The sequence below is a fragment of the Rhinatrema bivittatum genome, chromosome 4 (assembly GCF_901001135.1).
Source record: "Rhinatrema bivittatum chromosome 4, aRhiBiv1.1, whole genome shotgun sequence".
NCBI classification, from domain to species: domain Eukaryota; kingdom Metazoa; phylum Chordata; class Amphibia; order Gymnophiona; family Rhinatrematidae; genus Rhinatrema; species Rhinatrema bivittatum.
The window spans coordinates 358651265-358675550 of NC_042618.1; the positions used below are offsets into that span (position 1 = coordinate 358651265).

At 45.4% G+C, this 24286-nt stretch overlaps 1 protein-coding gene across 2 annotated transcripts in view; it reads left to right on the top strand.

Annotated features, from left to right (window-relative positions):
- The window catches only part of IARS (isoleucyl-tRNA synthetase), a 600554-nt gene that overhangs the window by 454508 nt on the left and 121760 nt on the right, over positions 1-24286 (top strand). For both annotated transcript variants that reach the window (XM_029600767.1, XM_029600766.1), the window contains exon 26: positions 17068-17242. In XM_029600767.1, coding sequence (XP_029456627.1) covers positions 17068-17242 — 175 coding nt within the window. The remainder of the gene's footprint in view (positions 1-17067; positions 17243-24286) is intronic.

The following is a 24286-nucleotide window of genomic DNA, read 5'->3' on the forward strand; positions in this document are numbered from 1 at the left end:
AACACAGTAGCCATGTGGTACATCAACAAGCAGGGTGGTACGGGCTCGTACCTCCTTTGTCAGGAAGCAGCTCAAATATGGGACTGGGCCCTAGCACACTCAATTCTACTACGGGCCACCTACCTAGCAGGCATCCACAACACAGTAGCGGATCGCCTCAGCCATCACTTCCAACCACACGAGTGGTCCCTCGATCCAGCGATAGCAACCAAGATATTTCAACGCTGGGGTCAACCAACAATAGATCTCTTTGCATCACATCTGAACTACAAAGTGAACAATTACTGCTCTCTCCTCTTCCAGCAGAACAGCTTACCAAAGGACGCGTTTGCCCGCCATTGGAACTTAGGCCTGTTATACGCGTATCCACCAATACCGCTCATAACCAAAACACTAGTGAAGCTACAACAGGACAAGGGGTCCATGATACTCATAGCCCCATATTGGCCTCGACAAGTATGGTTCCCCACACTGCTAGATCTCTGTCAGGGATCCAATTCGCCTGGGAGTAGCTCCCACTCTCATAACTCAGGAACAGGGACAGTTGCGCCATCCCAACCTCCAATCCCTGTCCCTGACAGCATGGATGTTGAAAGCTTGATCTTGCAACCATTCAACCTTTCAACCAATATATCTCAGGTACTAATAGCTGCACGTAAACCGTCCACTAGAAAGAATTATTCATACAAATGGAAAAGGTTTACTTTATGGTGCACTCAGAAAGGTTTAGATCCTTTCACTTGCCCCACCACCTCGCTACTAGATTACCTTTACCATCTCTCAGACTTTGGTCTTAAGACGTCATCTGTAAGGGTACACTTAAGTGCAATCTCAGCTTATCATAACAAGCTAGGAGATGCGCCTCTCTCCACACAGCCTCTCGTCAGTAAATTCATGAGAGGCCTAACTCACATTAAACCTCCAGTTCATTCCCCAAGCATTCAATGGGACCTGAACGTAGTTTTAACCAAGCTTATGCGTTCTCCATTTGAACCCATAAATACCTGTGACCTTAAATTCCTTACTTGGAAAACGGTATTTCTCATAGCCATTACATCAGCTAGAAGGGTCAGTGAACTACAAGCACTAGTAACTTACGAACCCTTCACGAAGTTCCTTCATGACAGAGTAGTCCTCCGTACACATCCAAAATTCCTTCCTAAGGTTGTCACGGAATTTCATTTGAACCAAACCATAGTTTTACCTACATTCTTTCCTAGGCCTCACTCTCACCAGGGAGAGAGAGCCTTACACACTTTGGACTGTAAACGTGCATTATCTTTCTATTTAAACCGCACTGCAGCCCAAAGAAAATCAAATCAACTGTTTGTGTCCTATGATCCAAACAAACCAGGTAAGGCAGTGGGTAAGCATACTCTGTCAAACTGGCTAGCAGATTGCATACAATTTTATTATGAAAAAGCAGGCCTTACTCTCCAAGGGCGAGTAAAAGCACATTCAGTCAGAGCAATGTCAACTTCAGTAGCACACCTTCGCTCTGTACCTATTCTGGACATTTGTAAAGCAGCAACATGGAGTTCTCTTCACACCTTTGCAGCTCACTACTGTCTAGACAAAGAAGGAAGACCAGATTCAGCATATGGACAATCCGTCTTAAAGAACTTGTTTCCAGTTTAATCCCAACTCCTTCTACATCCAACCTGCTGTGATTTCGACTGATTCATTTCAATAACAATACCTTACGGTCATTTCAGCACAAAATGAATCAGCCTCTAGCTTGCTAATCACCCATATGTGAGGACTAGCATCCTGCTTGTCCTGGGATAAAGCAATATTGCTTACCTTGTAATAGGTGTTATCCCAGGACAGCAGGATGTAGTCCTCACGAAACCCACCCGCCACCCCGCGGAGTTGGGTCCGATACGTTTTATTATTTTATTTTTGGCTAACGCTATTTGCTACAAACAAAGACTAAAGGGAGACCCCTGTGGCAGGGAATATCATGGCATGCTGGGCATGCTCAGTAGGCACTCTGGTGCCAGTCAAAAGTTTCATAGAAACTTTTACAGAAGTTTTCCGTACATAGGGCTCCATTACTGATGTCACCCATATGTGAGGACTACATCCTGCTGTCCTGGGATAACACCTATTACAAGGTAAGCAATATTGCTTTATTCCATAACCATCCACTATGTTCCTCTTAGTTTTCTATGTTCGCTATTGCTTATATGACATTCTCCGGTTTCCTATCAGCTTCTTCTTCCATTCATTCCTTTTTTTCTTTTTGCCGTACTAACTTCTATTTTTTTCATGCTTCCCCCTTTTCCCTGCTTATTTTCCCTTTTACTGACATTACAGCATTTCGGCAACAAGTACCTGCATCAGGGGAATAGGGAATTCTTAAATCTATGTATGTGAAAAATATATTTGTACTCTCATTTTCTTAAAACTATATTTTCTAGGAGGTCATATGATGCAGTGAATCCAAGCGGACTGCTTCCTTCGGGCTTCTGGTGCCATCCCCTCAGCCTTGCTTATATCTACCACATCCTGCCTCTAAAATGACTAACTTTTAAGAACATCTGCAGTATTAATGAATATTAACAAGTATATGTCAAAATAGCTAACCGGGATGCCAATTAAGCCTATGAAAAATAGAGAGAAAAATCCAGGCATAGTAAGCTTAAGATGGCTGCGACTCCCAGGCCTGCCTCATAATGTGTACTGGATGAGATAGCATTAGCCTCAATAAAAGATGCAGTTTTGGAGGCGATCAAGGACAAGCTGGAGGGTATTTCTGAACAGATAGCTGAGGTGAAAAATACCTTAACGGAATTGGCCCAGGATGGAGACATTGGAGGGCTGGGTGTCACTTGCAGAGGACGAGGCCTTGGCATTGATGAGTAAAGTCCAAAAGCTTGAAGAAGTGATGGAAGCACATGAAAATAAATTGAGACAAAATAATTTACATTTCTTTGGCTTCCTGGAAGAACTAATGGAAAGCAAGCTAGCAGTGGCCCTGGTGGCATGGCTCCTGAAGCCTTAGGTTTGGCGGCCTTAAAAGCACGCTGATTATTGAAAGGGCTCACAGATTCATTTATCTGATACTGAAAATAAGCAATTGTAGAAGGAGTGGGTTAAATCCTGTCATTTCTCAGCAGCGAACGGCAGAAAAGTGGAGGTGTCCATACTTATAAATAAATCTGTTAATATGCAAATCTAGAAAGAAAAATGTGATCCAGACAGGAGATATGATTGTCATAGGCAAATTAAATAGGAAAGAAATAATCATTTGTAATATCTATGCACCTAATTAATATAATCATAGTTTATTCACTAAGCAAATAAATTTATTAATTATCAATGTGAAAGGTTACCTATTATTAGCTGGTGATTTTAACTGTGTCCACGATCCTTTCTTAGATAGATCTCCTTGTCCTAAACTAAGAGATTAATCTCAGAACGATTATCAGCTATCTGTGCCAGAAACTTCAGATCTTTTATTTTTGGAGAATTTTAAATCCAGACATAAAAGATTATACCCATGTTTCAAGAGCTCATGCATTTTTGTCTAGAATTGACTACATATTGGACTCAAAATAATTTTCTAAAATAAGCGTAACAGAAATTGGCGTATCAGGGGTTTCTGATTACACTCTGATTTGGGCAGACCTTAAGCTCTCTGAATTGGGAAGCAGAGAATTCATATGGAAATTCCCAAGCTGCTTAAAAAATGACATTGACTTTCAAATATTTCTGCAAAAGAAATGGGAAGTTCCTGAATATGTATACCCTGGAGGAGAGGAGGAGCAGGGGTGATATGATACAGACCTTCAGATACTTGAAAGGTTTTAATGATCCATGGTCATCAGCAAACCTTTTCCATTGGAAACAATTTAGTAGAACTAGGGGGTCATGATTTGAAACTCCAGGAAGGAAGATTTAAAACCAATGTCAGGAAATATTTCTTCACTGAGAGGGTGGTGGATGCCTGGAATGCCCTTCCGGAGGAAGTGGTGAAGACTAAAACTGTGAAGGATTTCAAAGGGGCATGGGATAAACACTGTGGATCCCTAAAAAGCTAGAGGATGGGAATAAATAAAAAAGCTAAACTGGCATGGAGCGGCAGTTACTACCCAAGCGAAACTATGGGGGTAACCTGCACGGAGCGGCAGTTATTACCTTGGGAAGATTGCTGGGCAGACTAGATGGACCATTTTGGTCTTTTTCTGCCATCATTACTATGTTACTGTGTATTATGTATGCCATGATGGCCAACATGTGGACTCTCCTGAGCTATATTAGGAGGCTAGCAAAGCTGAACTAAGAGGATAATCTCCTATGTAAAAGAGATATGCCCACCTAGAAGAAAAAGTAAGACCAGCTAAGACCAGGTTAATTAACAAATCATGCCCTGAAAATAAAAGAGAATATAGGGCTCTCCTGGAGAGCTTAAATGCCTGCCTTCATAAGAGGATGCAAAAGATGATAATGCATTCAAAGTATAACTTCTTTAGGTATAGAAATAAGGCTGGAAAATTCCTTGCAAATGCAGTAAGGATATGGCAAGGAGAGACATTTATAGAACAGATACGCTCACAGCATGGTTTGATAGCTACTAAAAAGACAGATATGCAAAGTCCTTAAATCTTTTTATGAGAATCTGTACAAGAAAGAACAGGTGGTCTAGAGGAGGAGAATCTCTTTTTTAAAGACTTGTATCTACCCAGATTATGGAGCATCAACTTGAATTTTCACTAGACCAAATCAGGCATCTGAAATTCTTAATGTGATTGGAGTAAGTAATTCTGGCAAGGCCCCAGGCCCAGATAGTTTTTCTTATGATTGTTTTAAGATTTTATGTAACCATGTGGTGAGATCATTGAATAGATTTTTTTCTCGACGCTCTCCAACAGGGGACCTTCCTGTGCGATTTCAGCAAAGCCCATGTTACGATTTTGGTGAAACCAGGGAAGGATCCTACACTTGCATCCACCTACAGACTGATATCTTTGTTATATCTTAGTTATTCCCTAAGATGCTGGCAGATTAAATTTGATCTTACCTTCTATCATATCCCAACATCAAATTTGGTTTGTTAAGGGAATACGTGCTGGAACGCATATAGCAAAATTAACTGCAATGACTATGTGTAAAGAGCACAACACACCTGCATTGGCAGTTGGTTTTGATTCAGAAAAAGCCTTTGATCGCTTATCTTGACCTTACTTATTCTCAGTGCTTAATAGATTTGGATCAGAGGGTAACACTATGAAGTTCATCTTTGTTATATGACCACCCAGTCTCAAATATTATAGCCAATAGCTTCAAATCGGAAGATTATTTGATTCACAGAGAGGTAAGACATGGGTGTCCATTCCACCATTATTGTATATTTTATCTATTGATCATCTTCTGAGGAACCTAGATAATGATGGGAGGATTCAAGGTTTGGGGAAAGAAGGTTTTTATTTCAACATGGCAACATTTGCTGATGACATACTGATTTTTCTCACACAGCGACAAGAATCTCTGAAATGGGTTCTAGAACATCAGAGGTTATTCGGACAGTTTGCAGGGTTGAAAATCAGCGATAGTCTGAAGTCCTAGATGTTGATGGGTCCTTGGAGATGGGGGACTGACTTCTGCTGGGTAATAGGGGGAATGAAATATCTTGTAATCAAAATACCCACTGATATTCATGCCATTTATGCTGCAAATGTGAAGCCATTGCTGAAAAATATGGCCAGATCGTTTGTCTCCTGGAGAGCATTACCATTGTCGCTATCGGGCATATCGCTAAAAATGATGGAGATACCTAGATGGCTTTATCTCATGCAGATACTACTTGTTTGGCTAACTCGTAAAGATATTAATGTAATAAATAGGCTTATGGGAAATTTCCTATGGAATGGGAAAAAGGCTAGGTTATCTTTGAAGGTATCGAGGAGGGAGGTAAGCCAAGGAGGTTTAAATTGCCCAAATTTAAGCCGTTATCTGGCATGTATGATCATGCGTGTAGCGGATTAGATATTTGAGTCCTTGCATTTCTCTACTCGAGCATATCTACAAATCTGGTTTGGCCCAGTCTCCCTTAATGCTTTAATTCAAATAGATGTAGAACAGGTTCCAAAAGAATTGAAAGCCCATTTACTGGTAAATTCCTGCAGGAAAGCCTGGACGCAGTTGGGTAAATTGTCTGTGCATCTAGGAAGGTTTTCGTCCTTTATGAGTATTTGTGGGAATCCACAATTCTTACCAGAATGGGATAATGTACTGTTTAATAACTAGTCCCAAAGGGGCCTGAAGTACCTGAACCAGTTGTTTATTACAAATACCAATATGATATATAGTTTTCAAGAGCTGAAAGAATTCTCTTTTTCTCACAGGACAAGCAGGATGGTTGTCCTCACAAATGGGTGACATCGAGGATGGAGCCCACCACGGAAAACTTCTGTCAAAGTTTAAACAGAACTTTGACTGGCCCCTACTGGGCATGCCCAGCAAGGCACTGACCCTGCAGCCAGCAGGGGTCTCCCTTCAGTCTTCTTTTTTCCGCGCAGCAGTTGCCACGCGGTGAAAGGAGCTCTCTAACCACGTTCCTGACAGGAATTTGGAAATTAATTTCCTAAGAAAATTTGCCCCTCAGGGGTCTCCCTTTGACAAATTTTTAGTCATCTTACGGAACCCGGTAAGTTTTTTTGCCTTTTCCATCGACTACCGTCGATTTTGGCCCTCGAGGCCTGTTGGCACTTACCGATCCCCAGCCTAAATTTTGGCTTCTAGCCATGGCAACGGGGTTCCGTCGTTGTCCGGATTGTACCCGGACTATGTCCATCACAGACCCCCACAGGGTTTGTGTAATGTGTTTGGGTAGTGAGCATGATGTCCTGACTTGCACCAAATGTGCCTTAATGACACCCAAAGGTCGCAAAGCCAGGATGGAGAAGATGGGGCTCCTCTTCCATGCACCCCACCCCAACGCCATCGATAGCATCGACGTCCTCGGAACCGGCACCGTCGAAGTTGTACCACCATCGTCAACCCTCCGGTGACCGTCCGCCATCGATCGCTTCTCGGCCGTCGACTCCCGTCCCTTCCCCGGATGGGCGAGGGGATCGGAAAGAAAAGCATCGCCATCGACGGCACAAGTCTCGGCCTGTCGAGGATCCACAGCCATCGACCTCCGCTCAAGCCGAGCCACCGACAAAGAAGCCGCGAACAGACCGGACACCCTCCACGTCTCGTTCGCCGGCATCGAGGAAACCCTCACCCTCCCGGGGTGCGGGGGCCGTGATCCCACCGGTTACGGTGGTCCCTCCGGCCCTGCCTCAGCCTCCCTCTCCCGTCGAGCCGGGTATGGTTACCCCTGGTCTCCGGGCAGAACTGGACCGGCTGGTCCAGGAGGCCATCGAGAAAGCGATGAAGAAATTACAACCTCCATCGGCACCGTCTCCAGCACCGGTTCCAGTGCCGCCCCCGGCACCGACGCCGGCACCGGCTTCGCCACCGAGGAGGGAACCGACCACCGAGCCGTTGATACAAGCGCTAGCACCGCTACTGAGCCGCATGGAGGCACTCATTACGGCCCTTCCATCGGTGATTCCAGTGCCATCGACAACACCACCGTCTCCGACTGGTTTCTCATCGGCAGGAGAAACACCGTTTCGAATTCCCCCTTCCGGGGTAGTTCCATCGGTACCTTTGGGTATATCTCCACCGATTTATCCTTTGGCTCCATCGATTCCGCGCCAGGCACCGATTCCATCGGCAGCACCGAAGCCATCGATGCCATTTCTGGTTCCACCTACCGCACCGATTCCACCTCGGTTTCCATCGATGCCTTCAGAGCCTCAGCCAGGTCCATCAGGGCTACAAGCCACACATGATCCCTACGATACCTGGGGTGATGATGATGATACCTCTTCTGACACAGATCTGCCTTCGCCACCATCTCCTACAGAGAGTAGAAAAAGATCTCCTCCTGAGGATCTATCTTTCATTAATTTTGTGAAAGAAATGTCAGAAGTTGTACTTTTTCAACTACAATCTGAAGCTGATGACAGACACCAGATGATGGAACTACTTCAATTTCTGGATGCTCCAAAAATCATCGCTTCCATCCCTATACACCAGGTGTTTTTGGATCTGCTCAAGAAAAACTGGGAATCTCCCTCATCGGTGTCACCAGTTAACAAGAAAGCTGACTCCACATACCTTGTCCAGTCAGCACCAGGTTTCCAAAAACCTCAACTGGATCATCGCTCTGTTGTGGTTGAGTCCGCGCAGAAGAAGGCCAAGCGTCTTAAGCCGCACTCTTCTACCCCACCTACCAGGGACAACAAGTTCCTGGATAGTGTAGGACGGAAAGTGTATCATGGAGCTACGTTGATTTCACGCATAGCTTCATATCAACTTTACATGACTCAATACAACAGAGCCATCTTTAAGCAGATGCAAGACTATGCTGACACGTTGCCGGACCAATACCAACCACAGCTTCAAGCCCTTCTTCACAAGGGATTTGAGGCAGGGAAGCACGAGATTAGGACTGCCTATGACATATTCGATGCTTCCACGAAGGTTTCAGCCACAGCCATCTCAGCCAGACGTTGGGCTTGGTTAAAGTCATCCAACCTTCGCCCAGAAGTCCAAGATCATCTTGCTGATTTGCCCTGCTTAGGCGACAATTTGTTTGGAGAGCAAATTCAACAGATTGTGGCGGAGTTAAAAGACCACCATGAGACGTTGAAACAACTCTCATCTGTCCCACCTGAGGTGACCTCCAAGCAACCGCAAAAGAAGGACTCTAAGAAGTCATTCTTTCGACCACGTCGCTACTACCCTCCGTCAACTAGGGCTCGTCCTGCACGGTCCTCTAACAGGCCTCAGCCTCGTCAGCCGAGAAAGCAAAGACCTACTGTAGCCCCACCTCCTGGGCCTACGGCGGGCCTTTGACTTCCCTCTATTGAGCACATGCCATCTCCCTCTTCCACACATCCCTGTGGGGGGTCGACTGTTCCACTTCTTACACCGTTGGAAACAGATCACCTCAGATCAGTGGGTGCTAGCAATTATCGCACAGGGTTACCACCTCAACTTCATAACACTTCCGCCAGACTCCCCGCCCCTTCAGGCATGGAGTCTAACCAGCCATTTCACTCAATTACATCAAGAAGTATCCCTTCTTCTACAATCAAATGCTATAGAACCCGTCCCTCCTTGTCAACAAGGGAAAGGGTTCTATTCCAGATACTTCCTAATACCAAAGAAATCAGGGGGGCTACGTCCAATTCTGGACCTTCGGGCCCTCAACAAGTATCTGCAAAAAGAAAAGTTCAAGATGGTAACCCTGGGCGCCTTGCTCCCTCTGTTGCAAAAAGGGGATTGGCTGTGCTCTCTCGACCTCAAGGACGCTTATACCCACATTGCGATAACACAATCCCATCGCAAATATCTGCGGTTTCTTGTAGGCCACGACCATTATCAATACCGTGTCCTACCTTTCGGTCTGGCTTCTGCCCCACGAGTCTTTACCAAATGTCTCGTAGTGGTAGCAGCATTCCTAAGGAAGGAAGGTGTCCACGTCTACCCCTACTTGGACGATTGGCTAATCAGGGCCTCCTCCCAACACATTGCTCAATCCTCCCTAAAATTGACAATTCAAACACTCCTTTCCTTAGGGTTTCTTGTCAATTACGAGAAATCTTGCTTGGTCCCATCTCAAACCTTATCCTTCATTGGGGCAGACTTGGACACCTTACAGGCAAAGGCTTACCTTCCTCTTCAGAGGGTCCACACCCTAATATCCCTGGCTCACCAGCTCCAGTCTCAAAACACTGCCACGGCTCGCCAGTTCCTCATTCTCCTAGGACACATGGCATCCTCGGTTCAAGTCACTCCCATGACCCGACTAGCCATGAGAGTAACACAATGGACTCTACGACACCAATGGATCCAAGCTTTTCAGCCTCTGTCCTCCATAGTCACAGTCACACAGGCCCTGCGCCTATCCTTAACCTGGTGGACAACTCAGGTCAACCTCCTTCAGGGCTTACCTTTTCTTCCACCGGATCCGCAAGTAATCCTAACCACCGACGCTTCTCACATCGGTTGGGGAGCCCATGTGGACGAATTACAAACCCAAGGGTTATGGTCCAAAGAGGAAGCCGAACACCAGATAAATTTCTTGGAACTTCGCGCAATCCGCTATGCACTCCGAACCTTCAAAGATCATCTATTCCATCAGATAATCTTAATCCAGACGGACAACCAAGTGGCCATGTGGTACATAAACAAGCAGGGAGGCACAGGCTCCTTCCTTCTGTGTCAGGAAGCTGCGCAGATCTGGGCGGAAGCCCTCTCCCACTCTATGTACCTCAGGGCCACTTACCTGCCGGGAGTAGACAATGTTTTGGCAGAGCAGCTGAGCCGTGTCTTCAAGCCACACGAGTGGTCACTCGATCCTCTGGTAGTGACCTCTCTGTTTCACAAGTGGGGTTTTCCCCGCATAGACCTCTTTGCGTCCCCTCAGAACCACAAAGTGGACGATTACTGCTCTCTCATTCGGAGCCAACACTTTCAGCCGAGGGATGCCTTCTCCCTCAAGTGGACGACAGGTCTGCTTTATGCATTCCCTCCACTTCCTCTTCTGTCAAGGACTCTCGTGAAGCTACGCCAGGACGGAGGAACCATGATCCTGATAGCACCCCACTGGCCACGCCAAGTGTGGTTTTCCATACTCCAGGATCTCTCCATCCGCAGGCACATCCCTCTGGGAACAGATCCGCATCTGCTCACTCAAAACGACGGATGCCTCCTCCATCCCAACCTCCAAGCCTTGTCCCTGACGGCATGGATGTTGAAAGGTTAGTCCTTCAGCCTTTTAACCTTTCGGATTCGGTTTCTCGTGTCCTGATAGCTTCACGAAAGCCCTCTACCAGAAGATCCTATTCATATAAATGGAAAAGGTACACATCATGGTGCACTTCTCAGTCCCTTGATCCCCTTTCCTGTCCAATCTCTAAGTTCTTGGACTATTTATGGCACCTATCGGAATCCGGTCTAAAGACCTCTTCCATTAGGATGCATGTCAGTGCGGTAGCCGCCTTCCATAAAGGTGTACAGGGTGTCCCTATTTCAGTACAACCCCTGGTAACACGTTTTCTTAAAGGCTTGCTCCATCTGAAGCCACCCTTACGTCCTCCGGCCCCATCTTGGGACCTTAATCTGGTTCTTGGTCGTCTAATGAAACCTCCTTTCGAACCTCTCCACTCCTGTGAATTAAAGTATCTCACATGGAAAGTGTTATTCCTTTTGGCTATCACTTCAGCTCGCAGGGTTAGTGAATTGCAGGCCCTAGTTACCTATCCGCCTTACACTAAGCTCCTGCAGGACCGGGCGGTACTCCGCACTCACCCTAAATTTTTACCTAAGGTAGTTTCTGAGTTTCATATTAATCAATCCATCATACTACCTATCTTTTTTCCCAGGCCCCACTCCAACTCCGGGGAACAGACTCTGCATACCCTAGACTGCAAGCGAGCTCTAGCTTTTTATCTAGACCATACAGTTGCTCACAGGAAGAGCACTCAATTATTTGTCTCTTTCCATCCTAACAAGTTAGGACATCCTGTGGGTAAGCAGGCTCTTTCCTCCTGGTTGGCGGACTGCATTTCTTTTTGCTATCAGCAAGCTGGCATTCCTTTTCAAGACCGTGTGAAAGCACACTCTGTGAGGGCCATGGCGACGTCAGTGGCACACCTTCGATCGGTGCCGCTTCCTGACATCTGCAAAGCTGCAACCTGGAGTTCTCTCCATACTTTTGCAGCCCATTATTGTTTGGACAAGGCTGGAAGACAGGACTCCATCTTCGGCCAGTCTGTCTTGCGTAACCTTTTTCCAACCTGATGTACCAACACCCTTCCACCTTCCCGGTAGGGTGCGGATGCCCTTTACCAAATTCCACCCCAGTTGTTGTGCCTGTTGCACGTCATTGGGTGCAATTGGTGCAAGTCAGGACATCCTCAGCTCGGTACTCACCCATTTGTGAGGACAACCATCCTGCTTGTCCTGTGAGAAAGCAAATGTTGCTTACCTGATGTAACAGGTGTTCTCACAGGACAGCAGGATGTTAGTCCTCACGAAACCCGCCCGCCACCCCGCGGTGTTGGGTTTGTTTTGTTTTTACTTTTTAGGCACTGCCTGTAGCTTTGAAAATCAGACTGAAGGGAGACCCCTGCTGGCTGCAGGGTCAGTGCCTTGCTGGGCATGCCCAGTAGGGGCCAGTCAAAGTTCTGTTTAAACTTTGACAGAAGTTTTCCGTGGTGGGCTCCATCCTCGATGTCACCCATTTGTGAGGACTAACATCCTGCTGTCCTGTGAGAACACCTGTTACATCAGGTAAGCAACATTTGCTTTCAGTGTGTATAAACAACGAACATATATGTCCAGCATACATACAATACATGATTGCAAATTGGAGATATTTTGTATGTAGGCGTTCAGCCAATATATAAACATTTGTATGATCTATGTGTATTAATTTTGGGATAATTGTGCTGTGTTGGGCATATTAACATCAGATGGTATAGGTATATATTTATAGTGTTTATGTGATGTTTCATAGGTATTGGGGTGATTTTATATGTATGAATGGTATGAATGGTGACAGTATGTTAATGTGCCGTTGATGGGTTTTAATATATGAAGTTTGTAGCACATGTGGGTTCTAATCAAAAACATAAACAATTGTTGGGAATAAAAATCATTTGAAAATTTAAGGGCATTAAATTTGTGCCGAGTCCTCTGTTTTATATTCTATATCATTTTCTTAAAGGGCCATATCTATTCCAAAACACCTCTTTCCTACCACCAATGTGTATGAGCACAACCCCCTCCATCGATTCTAAAGGAAGCCCTTATGTCTAAACGCCTCCTCCCCAAAAACTGAATTTTGTGCAGCAAACACCCCAACCCTCTATCCAGTTCCCCTCTTTTCACAAATTTTCTCCTGCCTGCTTCAAAGGCCTCCTCTCTTCCTGCAGTAGAATCCCACTGTACCCCCCTGACCCACCATGGCCCACCCCCTCCAGGCATAACTGGTGGTCTAATAGGGACCAGAGCATCCCCTATGCCGGTGATATTTATTTTATTTATTTATTTATAGGTTTTTATATACCGATAGCCGTTTGCACATCGTATCGGTTTACAGATAATTAAAACTTTTTGACAGTGTCATTATACAGAACTTTTGGCACTGCCATTACATAGAACAGTAAACTTTGCATACAAGAGATAAACATCAACAAACAGTAACTGGGTAACTATTTACAGGGAACGAAGGTTCCTCAATTGGGAGCAGATGAGGGAAAATTAACAAGAGCACATAGTGACGGTAGTACATGGAAAGCATGTATATATATATATATATATATATATATATATATATATTTTGATATCTTGTATAGCACCAGCTGTCACCTTTTTGAATGCAGAAATTGCTGGGCCTAGAGCCTGGGAGGTGCTCCTGGCCCCACTAGACCATCAGATATGCCTGGGGATGGGAGGGGAAGGATACTTGGAGCTGGGGGGGAGGTCCAAGAACTTGTGAAAAGTGGGGGGATTGGGTGGAGGGATGAGAAGTTCATTCTGCAGCAACAATATATTATATATTTATTTTTTTTTAGAGGGAGGGGGGTGGACATGAAGGCCACCTCTGGAAGCAGGAGAGCAATCTCACAAGACCCCTAAGGGGTTTTATATGCATTGAAGGAGAAGGCAGTTATAGGACTGTTATGGCCCTTTAACAGACTATATACAGGAGCATCAAGATGCACACTATCTCAGTGCTCCCAGGGAAAGATAGCTACAACTCCTAAGTTAGCTAACTTTCAGGAAAATAACATGTCTTGCAATTTTTGAGGCAAGCTGTGTTAACTTATTACCATAATTTAACTAGTAATGAGCTGCTTAACATGTACAGTGGGCCCCCTCGGGTTATGAACGGATCAGGTTACGACCAATTCGGGTTATGACCACATTTAAGGTTTCGGTTTACGAACAAATTTTGAGTTATGACCGAAATCCTGGTTTTGAGTTACGAACAGATCTCGAGTTACAACCAAAAATTCCACCGGGGGGGAGGGAGAGAGAGAGACTAACCATAATGCCCTCACGTTAGACAGGCATTTATATCTCTATGGGAGGCCCACCTAGTAACTCGAGATGAGGTTTAGGTATTAGTGTAGGGGTTAGGGGCCACTTTGACATTCAGAGTGAGCCGTACAAACAGAACAGTGCTCTCTTGTGAAGATTTGATGATCTTCGGAGTGAGGAAACTTAGCCAAAGATGAGATTTGTGCAATGTTCTCTCAACCTAACTTGATGTTACCCAGGTGGAGAGTCCATATGCAGATATCGTAAAGGAACTGGTGGAGGAGGTGAGATTGTTGTTTGTGGTAGGCTAGGCACATTTTATAACTTTTGGTGAGTACACTAGGAAATTATTGGTGTTTCTGGTAATTAATGGCCTTATACAACCATTTTTTATTATAGAAATGGTTAGGTAAGGGGTGCTTTTGGGAGGCTCGGAACGCATTATTGGGTTTCCCATTATTTCCTATGGAAAAAATAGTCTTGACTTACAACCAACTTGGGTTACAACTAGCTCTCTGGAACCAATTGAGTTTATAAGTCAAGGGACCACTGTATTTGCATGCATTCGCATGCAAACAGCTCATTACTATACTTGCATTATTTGGAATAAAAGAAGGCACGGTAAATGCCTAATGCAGCTTAGTAAATGTCCCCCTAAGTTTGTACTTGAGGAAATGAAGGGTGAAGTGACTTGCCCAAAGTCACAAGGCATATCAGTGAGGGAAGCATGATTTGAATCCTGACTTCCTTGGTTCTCAGACTGCTGCTCTTAACACTCTTGGTACAATCTGTCAGGATTCAAGGTTTGGATTTTCTGACCAATAAGTGTTGTTTGCTGAGTAAAACCCAACTTCCTCTATTTTAGTGAATATTTTTGTTGGCTTCTAGGGTTGTTTTTCAGTCTCTTTGTTTCAAGTTCTGGAACAGAAAATATAATAGGCAAAAAAAAGAAAGTAATAAGACATGAAGGGTTCTCACTACCAAAAATTGTTTCTGCCTGTAAGCGGCGTTCTCTTTTCACATTTATATTTGAAGACAGCCCTTAGCAGGATAGCTAGTCCCACAAATATGACTTATTGTTTCTGCTTGTCATCAGAGGAAGTATAATAGCTTGTTTGTACTTATTGTTCTCTGACATTACAACAGTGAGTGCGCTCTGGAAGTTCTTTACATGTTCTTACAAGTGTTCAAACTTTGCTAGATGGTCAACTGACAGGCTGCTACTCCAGTAGAGAGCACGAAACCGCATATACAGAAACTTCAACTTGAAATCTCTGGATATTTTTTAACAAAGCATGCAATGCAGATCACGTGACCCCCAATTGTGACTCATTATTCTGCTGTTATCAGAGAACAAGAGTTACAGATAAGCTGTTTCAAACTGTAAAAAGATATACTTGAATTCTATTTAATTTCTTTGAAGAGAGTTAATTGTTTGAAGTGGAAGTGAAATAGGAGGTAACTCCTTCATTTTTGGCCTATAGCAAATGACAGGCAGTAATGATTTATGTATTAAAAAAACTTCTTGTTCAAGATGTATCCACAAAACATGAAAAAAATTGTTTTTTTGGTTCCCTCTACTGCTATTTAGAGACTCAGCTGACACTTGGGGTGCTAACATACTGCAGGTTCTATTGTCTGGCCACTCATTTTGTGGGTCGTTTTGCATGGAACAGCTGCTGCTCTTGTAAGGTAGCATAAATACTAAGTCATTTTTTGCCAGCGGCTTTGAAGTAAAGAATAAGGCTGCTTCAACAAGGTTAAGGGTAAAGAACTGTAATTTGTGGAAATGTAAATGCTGTAGAGCAGTGCATAGAATTTTACAACCTATATATAACTCCTTCACAGACCTAGTGTGAGATGCCTGTGGCAGAAACTAGAAAGTTAAAAAAAGAAAAACGAGGGAGGTGAATCTGTAGTGAGCTCCATTTTTAGATTTGAAACTGTGCTTTTGATAGTTGCTTCTGCAGGAAGGAAAGAAAGCTGCAGGCAGATTTCAGCTAAGTGTTCTGCAGTGATATTGAGCTTGCTGCAGCTAGAGATCAACAGAATTCCAGGGACATTAGCAATAAAATGTATCTATCATCTTTTAAATGTATTTGCATTCACAGCCTAAACATTTAATACATTAGATTGCTCTTTCAAAAGATTTGTTTTTCCTTTATGCTTTTGGCCTAATATTTTTTAATGGATTCTATTGTCAGATGGGGAAACAGCCTAAAACTGGACTGAAGGAAGTTTTATTTTATGTAGTGGTTTTTACCCATACTTTATTTTAAAAGTCATACAGCTATTAAGTTTTATGACAAGGGTAAACAAAGAACACAGGGAAGAAATGGGAAGGGAATGCAGAGGAATGGAGACTAGATTAAGGCTAAACTTAAAAGACCAAGGATCTCATTTTCTACAGCTTTTTCTCATTTTGTGTTTATCAAGAAAAAGCTTAATAAATAAGGTCCCAATATTTTATCTGAAGGCCATATAAGAAATAGAATGTGTGAGGGCACGGAGAAGAATAGGAACATGTTTCCCCATCAGTGTGTGTTTGTTTTACAGATATGTATAAAAGAAAGCACAAGGACATTTTTCATTACTATTAATCATCAGATGCACTTTGTAGACATGTATGAGCTTATTATGACCATGTAATATTTGTCTAAATACACGATTATCCATACATCTCTGTATTCAGTTTCTTATAAAATGATCCCTTAAGTGCTTTTAAAATAGAAGAGGTCCTTTAGAAACAAAAATACAGAAATCCACATTTAGATATATGGCAAAACATATCTTTCAACTTTGTGGTTGTTGTGAGGCACTTTATTTTGTATTCTGCCTCACAGCCAGAGTGTGCAGTAAAATCTGTCTTATGAATACCCAGCCAATACCCAGTGAATTTTTTTAGGTGCTAGCTATGAAGTTAATATTGTTTTTTGTAAACTTGCATAGGAGTTAAATGTGCGCCAAGTGACTATATCTACTGATAAAGACAAGTATGGAATCCGATTGAGGGCAGAGCCTGATCACATGGTCCTTGGAAAGAGGCTGAAAGGAGCCTTTAAAACTGTAATGGCAGCTATTAAAGATTTGAAGAGTGAACAGCTAGAAGAATTTCAAAAAACAGGTAAGCAGTCTGCTAAAAAAAATGACTTTTTGACTAAATCTATAAAAGGATAGGAAGAAGAGGGAGAGAGACTCTATAGCAAAGTGGAGTCACTTTGCTATTTATAGCACTATAATAGGGTGGACCTAAAACTCGGAGTGAGGGGTCGGGGTTGGAGAAAGGCTTGGAGGGAAGTTTTAGGTACACCGCCACAGGTACAAACAGCACAGTAGACACCTGTGAAGATTGGGTATCATTTGGAGTTCTGAGAGTTGAAAGAAAAGTAGGTTTGTACACTATACTCTCTACCTAGCCTGAAGTTATATTGTGTTATTCAGGCTAGGTAGAGAGTACAGTGTACCTGTAACAGTGTATCTAAAACTGCCCCCCAAGCCTTCCCCACCCCTGACCCCAATTTTTAAGTCCACCAAGTGACCCCCACTTTGCTATATTGAGGCGCTCGCTCTCATCGCAAAATGCGATAAACGTTTGCAGTAGGTAAAATAACTATGCATTGAAGTAAATGGAAATTTTGCCTAGCCACACCCACTTTTTCTAATGCAGGTGTTAGGCTTGCTATAAATATTGTAAAATGATAAATCTAATGCTTAATGAGGAAGGTGGGAGTAAATATGGGGAAGAGAGGAGATTGTGGTTGCAGAGTAGTAACGTTAGTTAGCTATAGTTTCAGTAACAGGGTCTATGGACACAGAATTCAATTGATGAAATGCTATTCTGTCAGTTGACAGAGAAATTAAAATAAGTAGGTCATGTTGACCCATCACTTTGTAGCCCAAGAGAGAAAATTGGGTAAAGGAAGAATGTTATGGAATATACTGCAGGAGCTGTTTGTTTATGTAGATCATTTATTAACTGCTTTCCCAGCCTTTCAGTAAAAGCAGTTATCAAGCATAAGGGTTACAACACAGAATGAATGCAGTGTTTATTAGCACAATAGCTGTTTAGCACAATCACATGTATTGCTAATATTCAACAGACTAGCATTAATTTTGAGTTATATAATGAAACTCAAATTTAATATTAATGTAAACCACAAATACAAAATGTTATTAAGGAAGCACGCATATAGCCGATGGGAACTGTCGATGAATCTGGAAGTTATTGGTTCCTTTAGACATCGATGAGTCATGTTGAGGCCGTGCTGGGCTGCAGAGCCTCTGCCTGCAGGCTCCCCTGGCATCATTGGTTGCTGCTGGTCCATCGTTGCCTTTGGGTTCTGGGATCTCTGTCTGTGCTGCCGGGCTGTCAATGTCCATGAGTGTTTGTGGGGCCAGGGCTGGCGCTATATACCATGAAACTGATCAACACATGGTCATGTGCCGTCGAAGCCCTGGGTGTAGCGTTGTTTGATGCCCTTGATGTATTCCATTGTTGGTGGACACAAGAGCACTATTGTCTCTACAGGTGCTGTCACCATGATTGGCACCAGTGGATGCGGTTCGATGCCGTAGGGCAGGACCGCAGAGCGCCAAGTGTGCCATCAGTCGCCATGGACTTCACTGCTGCCGTTTCATGAGGCCAACAGCGGTGAGCCATACCCGATGCAATTTCAAGGGCTGTATCCAGCCTCTTGGAACATTATCAGGTACTGGAGAAGGTGATGCCATAGAAAGCCACCCACCACCATGCCATAACCAGAGCCCCATTGATACTGGGGATGCCATCGTCGCACTGTTCTTATTCACTCTACTGGGAGTTAGTGTGACAGTGGAGCACAGCATGAGCGGTCAAGTGTGGCAAGGCATCTGCTCCGAGTGCATCTGCTCCGAGGGCGATGGCAGGCAGCATTCTCACTGTCTGTGCAGTACTCAGCTATGTCAGGGTTCTGCCATCGTCTCATCAAAGTATCAGTCTCCTTGTCAGTTCTGCACCACAAAGTGCTGTTGAGGAAGGCATCATCACACAGTCTGATTGCCTTTTGGCAGCATGTAGCCAAAAACTCTAACAGGTAGTACTCTGTCCTTGCATGGCGAGTGGGTTCGTAGGTGGGCCGCTATCCGTAGGATGGGATACCAGTGTATGAGTACTAGTCAGTGTGCTTTTACGGTGAAGGGTTCTATTCTTCTAGTTGCTCTCTACTGTATGGCTGTGTGATTCCCTTGTGGTGAGTACAACAGTTTGTACACCGCAGCCACAGGACTGACTGAGGACTATGTTCATGGTCGACCCTTAAGGGATTAGACACTAGGAGGGTAGTGTCTGGGAGTCTTCTCCTTCCTTGGAAGAGAATTGTCTTTCAATCCGTCTCGGGTCACAAATCCTCTTGATGGGGAAGCCCCTGGGGCTCCGTTTCCTTGCAGGTTATCCCCAAACTGGAGCCTTCATTCTTTGAATCTGTGCCTCTTCTTATAAGTCAGGACTGGGGGACAGATGTGGCCGTTTTGGGGTCCCTTCATTGATTACTGTGGTGGCCTACCCCACCTGAGGATAGCTGCCAGTGGCAGATTGGTTGCTTCTGAACCTCAGCGATCATTGATTATAACTCAACTCTCAACTGGAGAGTTGAAAGTTTTTTCAGGATCGGGAGGCCCCGATTTCCATTGTTTTCCTGTCCCTTCAGGAAGGAGAGATGCGATTGGGTTCCAGGGTAACCCTTCTGAGTTCCCCTCTGGATGCCTAGTTGTCCAACCCTACGTGTCCCTCGCTTTCTGTTTTCTGGAGAAGGAATGTCACTGCTTCTGACTGGCAGTTGCTCTCGGTTCTTTGTGGGCTCCGAAAGCCAGTCAAGTGGTAGCGCTTTCCTTAGCTTGTCCTAAGGCACAGCAGATCTGTTTCATGAGGGAGCCATTCCAGGGTTGCTCCCCGGTGAAGATTAGGGTTTTCTCCCATCCAGGAGTCATCTTTGATAACTGCTCAGCTCAATGGGCATTTTTTTGATAAGAACCATTCTCTAAGAACAAGCAGGATGGTAGTCCTAGCACATGGGTGCCCTATACCACATGTCCACACATCAGTCTCTTCTTTTTTTCCATGGAACCGTCAGCATCGCAGTTGGATTGAGCTCTAAAACTTTTGGCTTTTTCGCTCATGAAAAACTTTATTGCGGTTTTTCGCTGTCTCTCTTCAAAAGTCTGTCGCCAGGTCCCTCTCGGTACCTCCGAGTAGTGTCCCCAGTCAGGGTTTTTGGAGTTTGGTTAAGTTTCCTTTTGTGGTTGTTTCCTCCTGTGGTGGCAGCACCTCAGTGCCTGTCTTCTATAGACACCCACCATGGCCATGTCTGGCTTCCGCCGATATACCCAGTGACGAGGGCCATGTCAAACTCTGATTCTCATGAGGTTTGTATCCTTTACCTGGGGGCATCACATGACGTCCAGGGTTGCCACTTGTGCACCCAGGTGACCCCGAAGGGATGACTGCTTCGACTCGACAAGATGGATAATCTTTTCTGGTCGAAGAAGTCTGAGCCATCGGCATCAGAGGACCTTGGAGCTGCACCGATGGACACCATGCCATCAACATCAGTGGGACCATCTGTTCCATCGAGGTCACTGGTGGACAGAGGCGCCAGAGACTGACCATTGTCGATCTCCTCCAGGCCGAGGACATGGATTTCATCGTCCTTGACCTCTGCACCAGTCCCTTTCAATGCATGGTGCCGGGCACAGGGAAGCTCCGGGTTTTGCCATTATGCCACCGAAGTGATCCAGTGGCGAGAATCGCCAAACCACCATCAATGCCCAGTGTCCATGACAGTCTCCATTGGTCCTGGTGCCAGTCGCTGATCCCCTTCATGGGTCCAAGGAAGATCTGGCCATCCCTCCTTCCTTCCATTCGGCGTTGGCATCAGCAACATTTGAGAAGGAGCTGGAGTATTGAATCCAGATAGCGGTAGAGCAGGCACTGCAGGACTTCAGTCCCATGGCACTGATGGTACTGGAGTCAGTGGTGCCCATGCTCATACCACTTTTGGAGAACCTCAGTCTGCTCATCGGTGCCTTACTGACCAGCTGATCCTGGTGCCTGGCGGTGCACTGAGGCCTCCCCCCTACTGTTGTTGGTTCCTCTGAGGAAGAAGCTTTGCAGAGGATGGCAGAGTCATGGAGGCCAGTAGTCCCCCATCCAGTTCCATCGATGCCTGCACCTCTGGATGTTGGCCAAACTCCCAGGGCCCCATTACCTGTGGTATACAGTGAAGATGAGGGGCCCTACAACCCCTGGGAGGATGATCAGATGGAATCCTCCTCCATGGATTTGAATGGTCTTCTGTCAGACCTTTCGCCTTCAGAAGAGAGAAAAAGTTCCCACCTGAGGGCTTGACCTTCGCAGAGGCCATCCTATTCCAGCTTTTGATGGAAAATTGATTCCAAGCACAAAATGCTTGAGGTTCTTCAGTTTGTGGAGCCGCCAAAGGAGATCGTGGCGGTCTCAGTATATGAGATCCTTATGGAAATGCTGCTGAGGATTTAGGAACAATCTCTCACAGTGCCTCCTGTGTATAAAAAGACAGACAAGGTTTACCTCATCCAAAAGACTGCCGGATTGAATAAGCATCAGCTACATCACTAATTGGTGGGGGATGAATCTGCCCTTGATGAACAAGCGCTCTCGAACCCACTCCTCGGCACCCCAAGGGATGGACCACAGAGCGTTTAACACTCTTGGGAGGAAAGGTGTTCCAAGGCGCCATGCTTATTGCTCACATCACTGCCTACCAGCTCTATATGAGCCAATACTTGCGGGACATCTGGAAGCAGGTGCAGGAAGTGGCTGAGCAGCTGCCTCAACAGCAGCAAGACTCCCTCATGTCACTGTGTGGAAAACACAAGGTCTGTGTGACCTTTGATGTTTTCAAGACTGTATTGAGGGTCTCTGCAGCAGGAATTGGCACCCACAGATTGCCTTGGATGTGGGCCTCGAATCTCAGACCTGAGGTTCAGGAACATATTGCTGATATGCTGTGCACGGGAGAGAATCTCTTCAGAGAAAGAGTGAAGGATGCTGTGGCCCAACTCCGGGACCATCATGAAACCCTCCAACAACTCTCCACCAGCACTCTGGACCTATCCTCCTCATCCAGGAGGCCATCGAGGCAGAGGCCCAGGAAGTCTTACTTTCGCTGAAGGAAGTGCTATCCACTGCCTTCTCGATCCCATCCACATCATCAGAACTCCTGCGGCCATTCAGGCAGCAGAGAGCTCCCAAGCCCGGGACAATGAACCCTCCGGTTGGGAGCAGACTGTGGTTCTTTGTGAACTGGTGGCCCAGGGTAACCTCAGACCAGTGTATTTTGCCCATCGTCCACCAGGGGTACCAATTAAACCTATTGGGTGTCCCTCCAAATAGCCCTCCGTGCCCATTTTGGATACTGCAAAGAGAGCTTTCCTCCCTCTTAATGGCCAGAGCAATCAAGGCAAAGAGGGTGAATTTTACTCCAGGTACTACCTAATTCCAAAGAAAACAGGACTCTGTCTCATCCTAGATCTGAGGGCCTTGAAGAAGTTTCTAAAAAAAAGAAAAGTTCAAGATGGTTTCCCTGGACACCTTGATCCCCCTTTTGCAAAAAGGGGACTGGCTATGCTCCCTCTACCTAAAGGATGCATACACCCATATCGAGATCTTTCCAGGTCACAGGAAACATCTCTGATTTTCGGTGAGGAAACAGCACTTCCAGTACAGGATGTTGCCATTCTGGCTCATGTCTGCCCCACAAGTCTTCATGAAATGCCTAGCTGTAGTGGTAGCACACCTCCGCAGACTAGGAGTGCATGTTTTCCTGTATCTGGATGATTTGACTGGTCAAGAGCATGTCTAAGGCAGGGGCCATCTGGTCCTTGCGCTTGACCATCCAGGTGTTGGAGTCACTAGGGTTTGTTCTCAACTACCTAAAGTCCCATCTCAGTCCATTACCTCAATTGGACTTCATTGGAGCCCTGCTAGATACGGCTCAAGCCAAAGCCTTTCTACCACACCAGAGGGCTGTTGCTCTAGTGACCATTATGACAGAGGTGCAACAGAACCAGCAGGTATCAGCTTGGCACATGTTGAGTCACATGGCTGTAACCATTCATGTCACTCCGTTGGCATGCTTACATATGCGCAGAACCCAATGGACCCTGAGGTCCATTGGGTTCTGCGCTTCCAAGTCACTCCATCTCTCTGGGACTCTTTGTTCAGGTGGCGGGTACTCTCCAATCTGGAATAGGGAATTTCCTTTGTCTACCTACTCAAATTGTGCTAACCATGGATGCATCTAGCCTGGGGTGGGGAGCTCATGGTAGATGGACTCGGCATCTACCATTCAGGAATGTTCTTGTCAAATCAACTTCCTGGTGCTTCGGATGATCAGGTACACAATATGGGCTTTCCAAGATCAGCTGTCCAACAAAATTATCCTGATCCAGACCGACAACCAAGTAGCCATGTGATATGTCAACAAGCAGGGAGGTACGAGATCATACCTCCTGTGTCAGGAAGTGGTCCAGATCTGATCCTGGGCCATGGCCCATGGGATGATGCTCAGGTCCATGTACCTGGCCGGAATGGAGAGGCTGATTTAGGCCTTCGGACCCCACGAGAGGTCTCTGGGGGGTAGCAAATCAAATTTTCAGCCTCTGGGGAGCCCAGATGTAGAACTGTTTGCATTCCCCTGCAGCTGGAAGCTGCCTCAGTTCTGATCCCTGTCCATATCAGATGACAAACCAGCCTCGGAACCCCTTACCTGTCATTGGGGCAAGGGTCTTCTGTATGCCTGTCCTCCGATTCCCTTGGTGGCGAAGACTCTTTTGATGTTTTGCAAGGAGAGTATGATCCTCATAGCCCCTCATTGGCCGAGACAGGACTGGTTTCCACTCCTGCGGTAGTTGTCCATCCAGAAACCGTTCAGTCTGGGGACTTCCCTAGATCTCATCACGCAAGATCAGGGCAGACTGCGGTATCCCAACCTCCAAGCCCTGTCACTCACAACCTGGATGTTGAGAGGTTAATCCTGTAGCCACTTGATCTTTCAGAGGATGTGTCTTGGGTCCTGGTGGCTTCCAGAAAGCCTTCTACTAGAAAGTCCTACAGACTGAAGTAGAGGAGGTTTTCCATGTGGTGTGAGCAGAA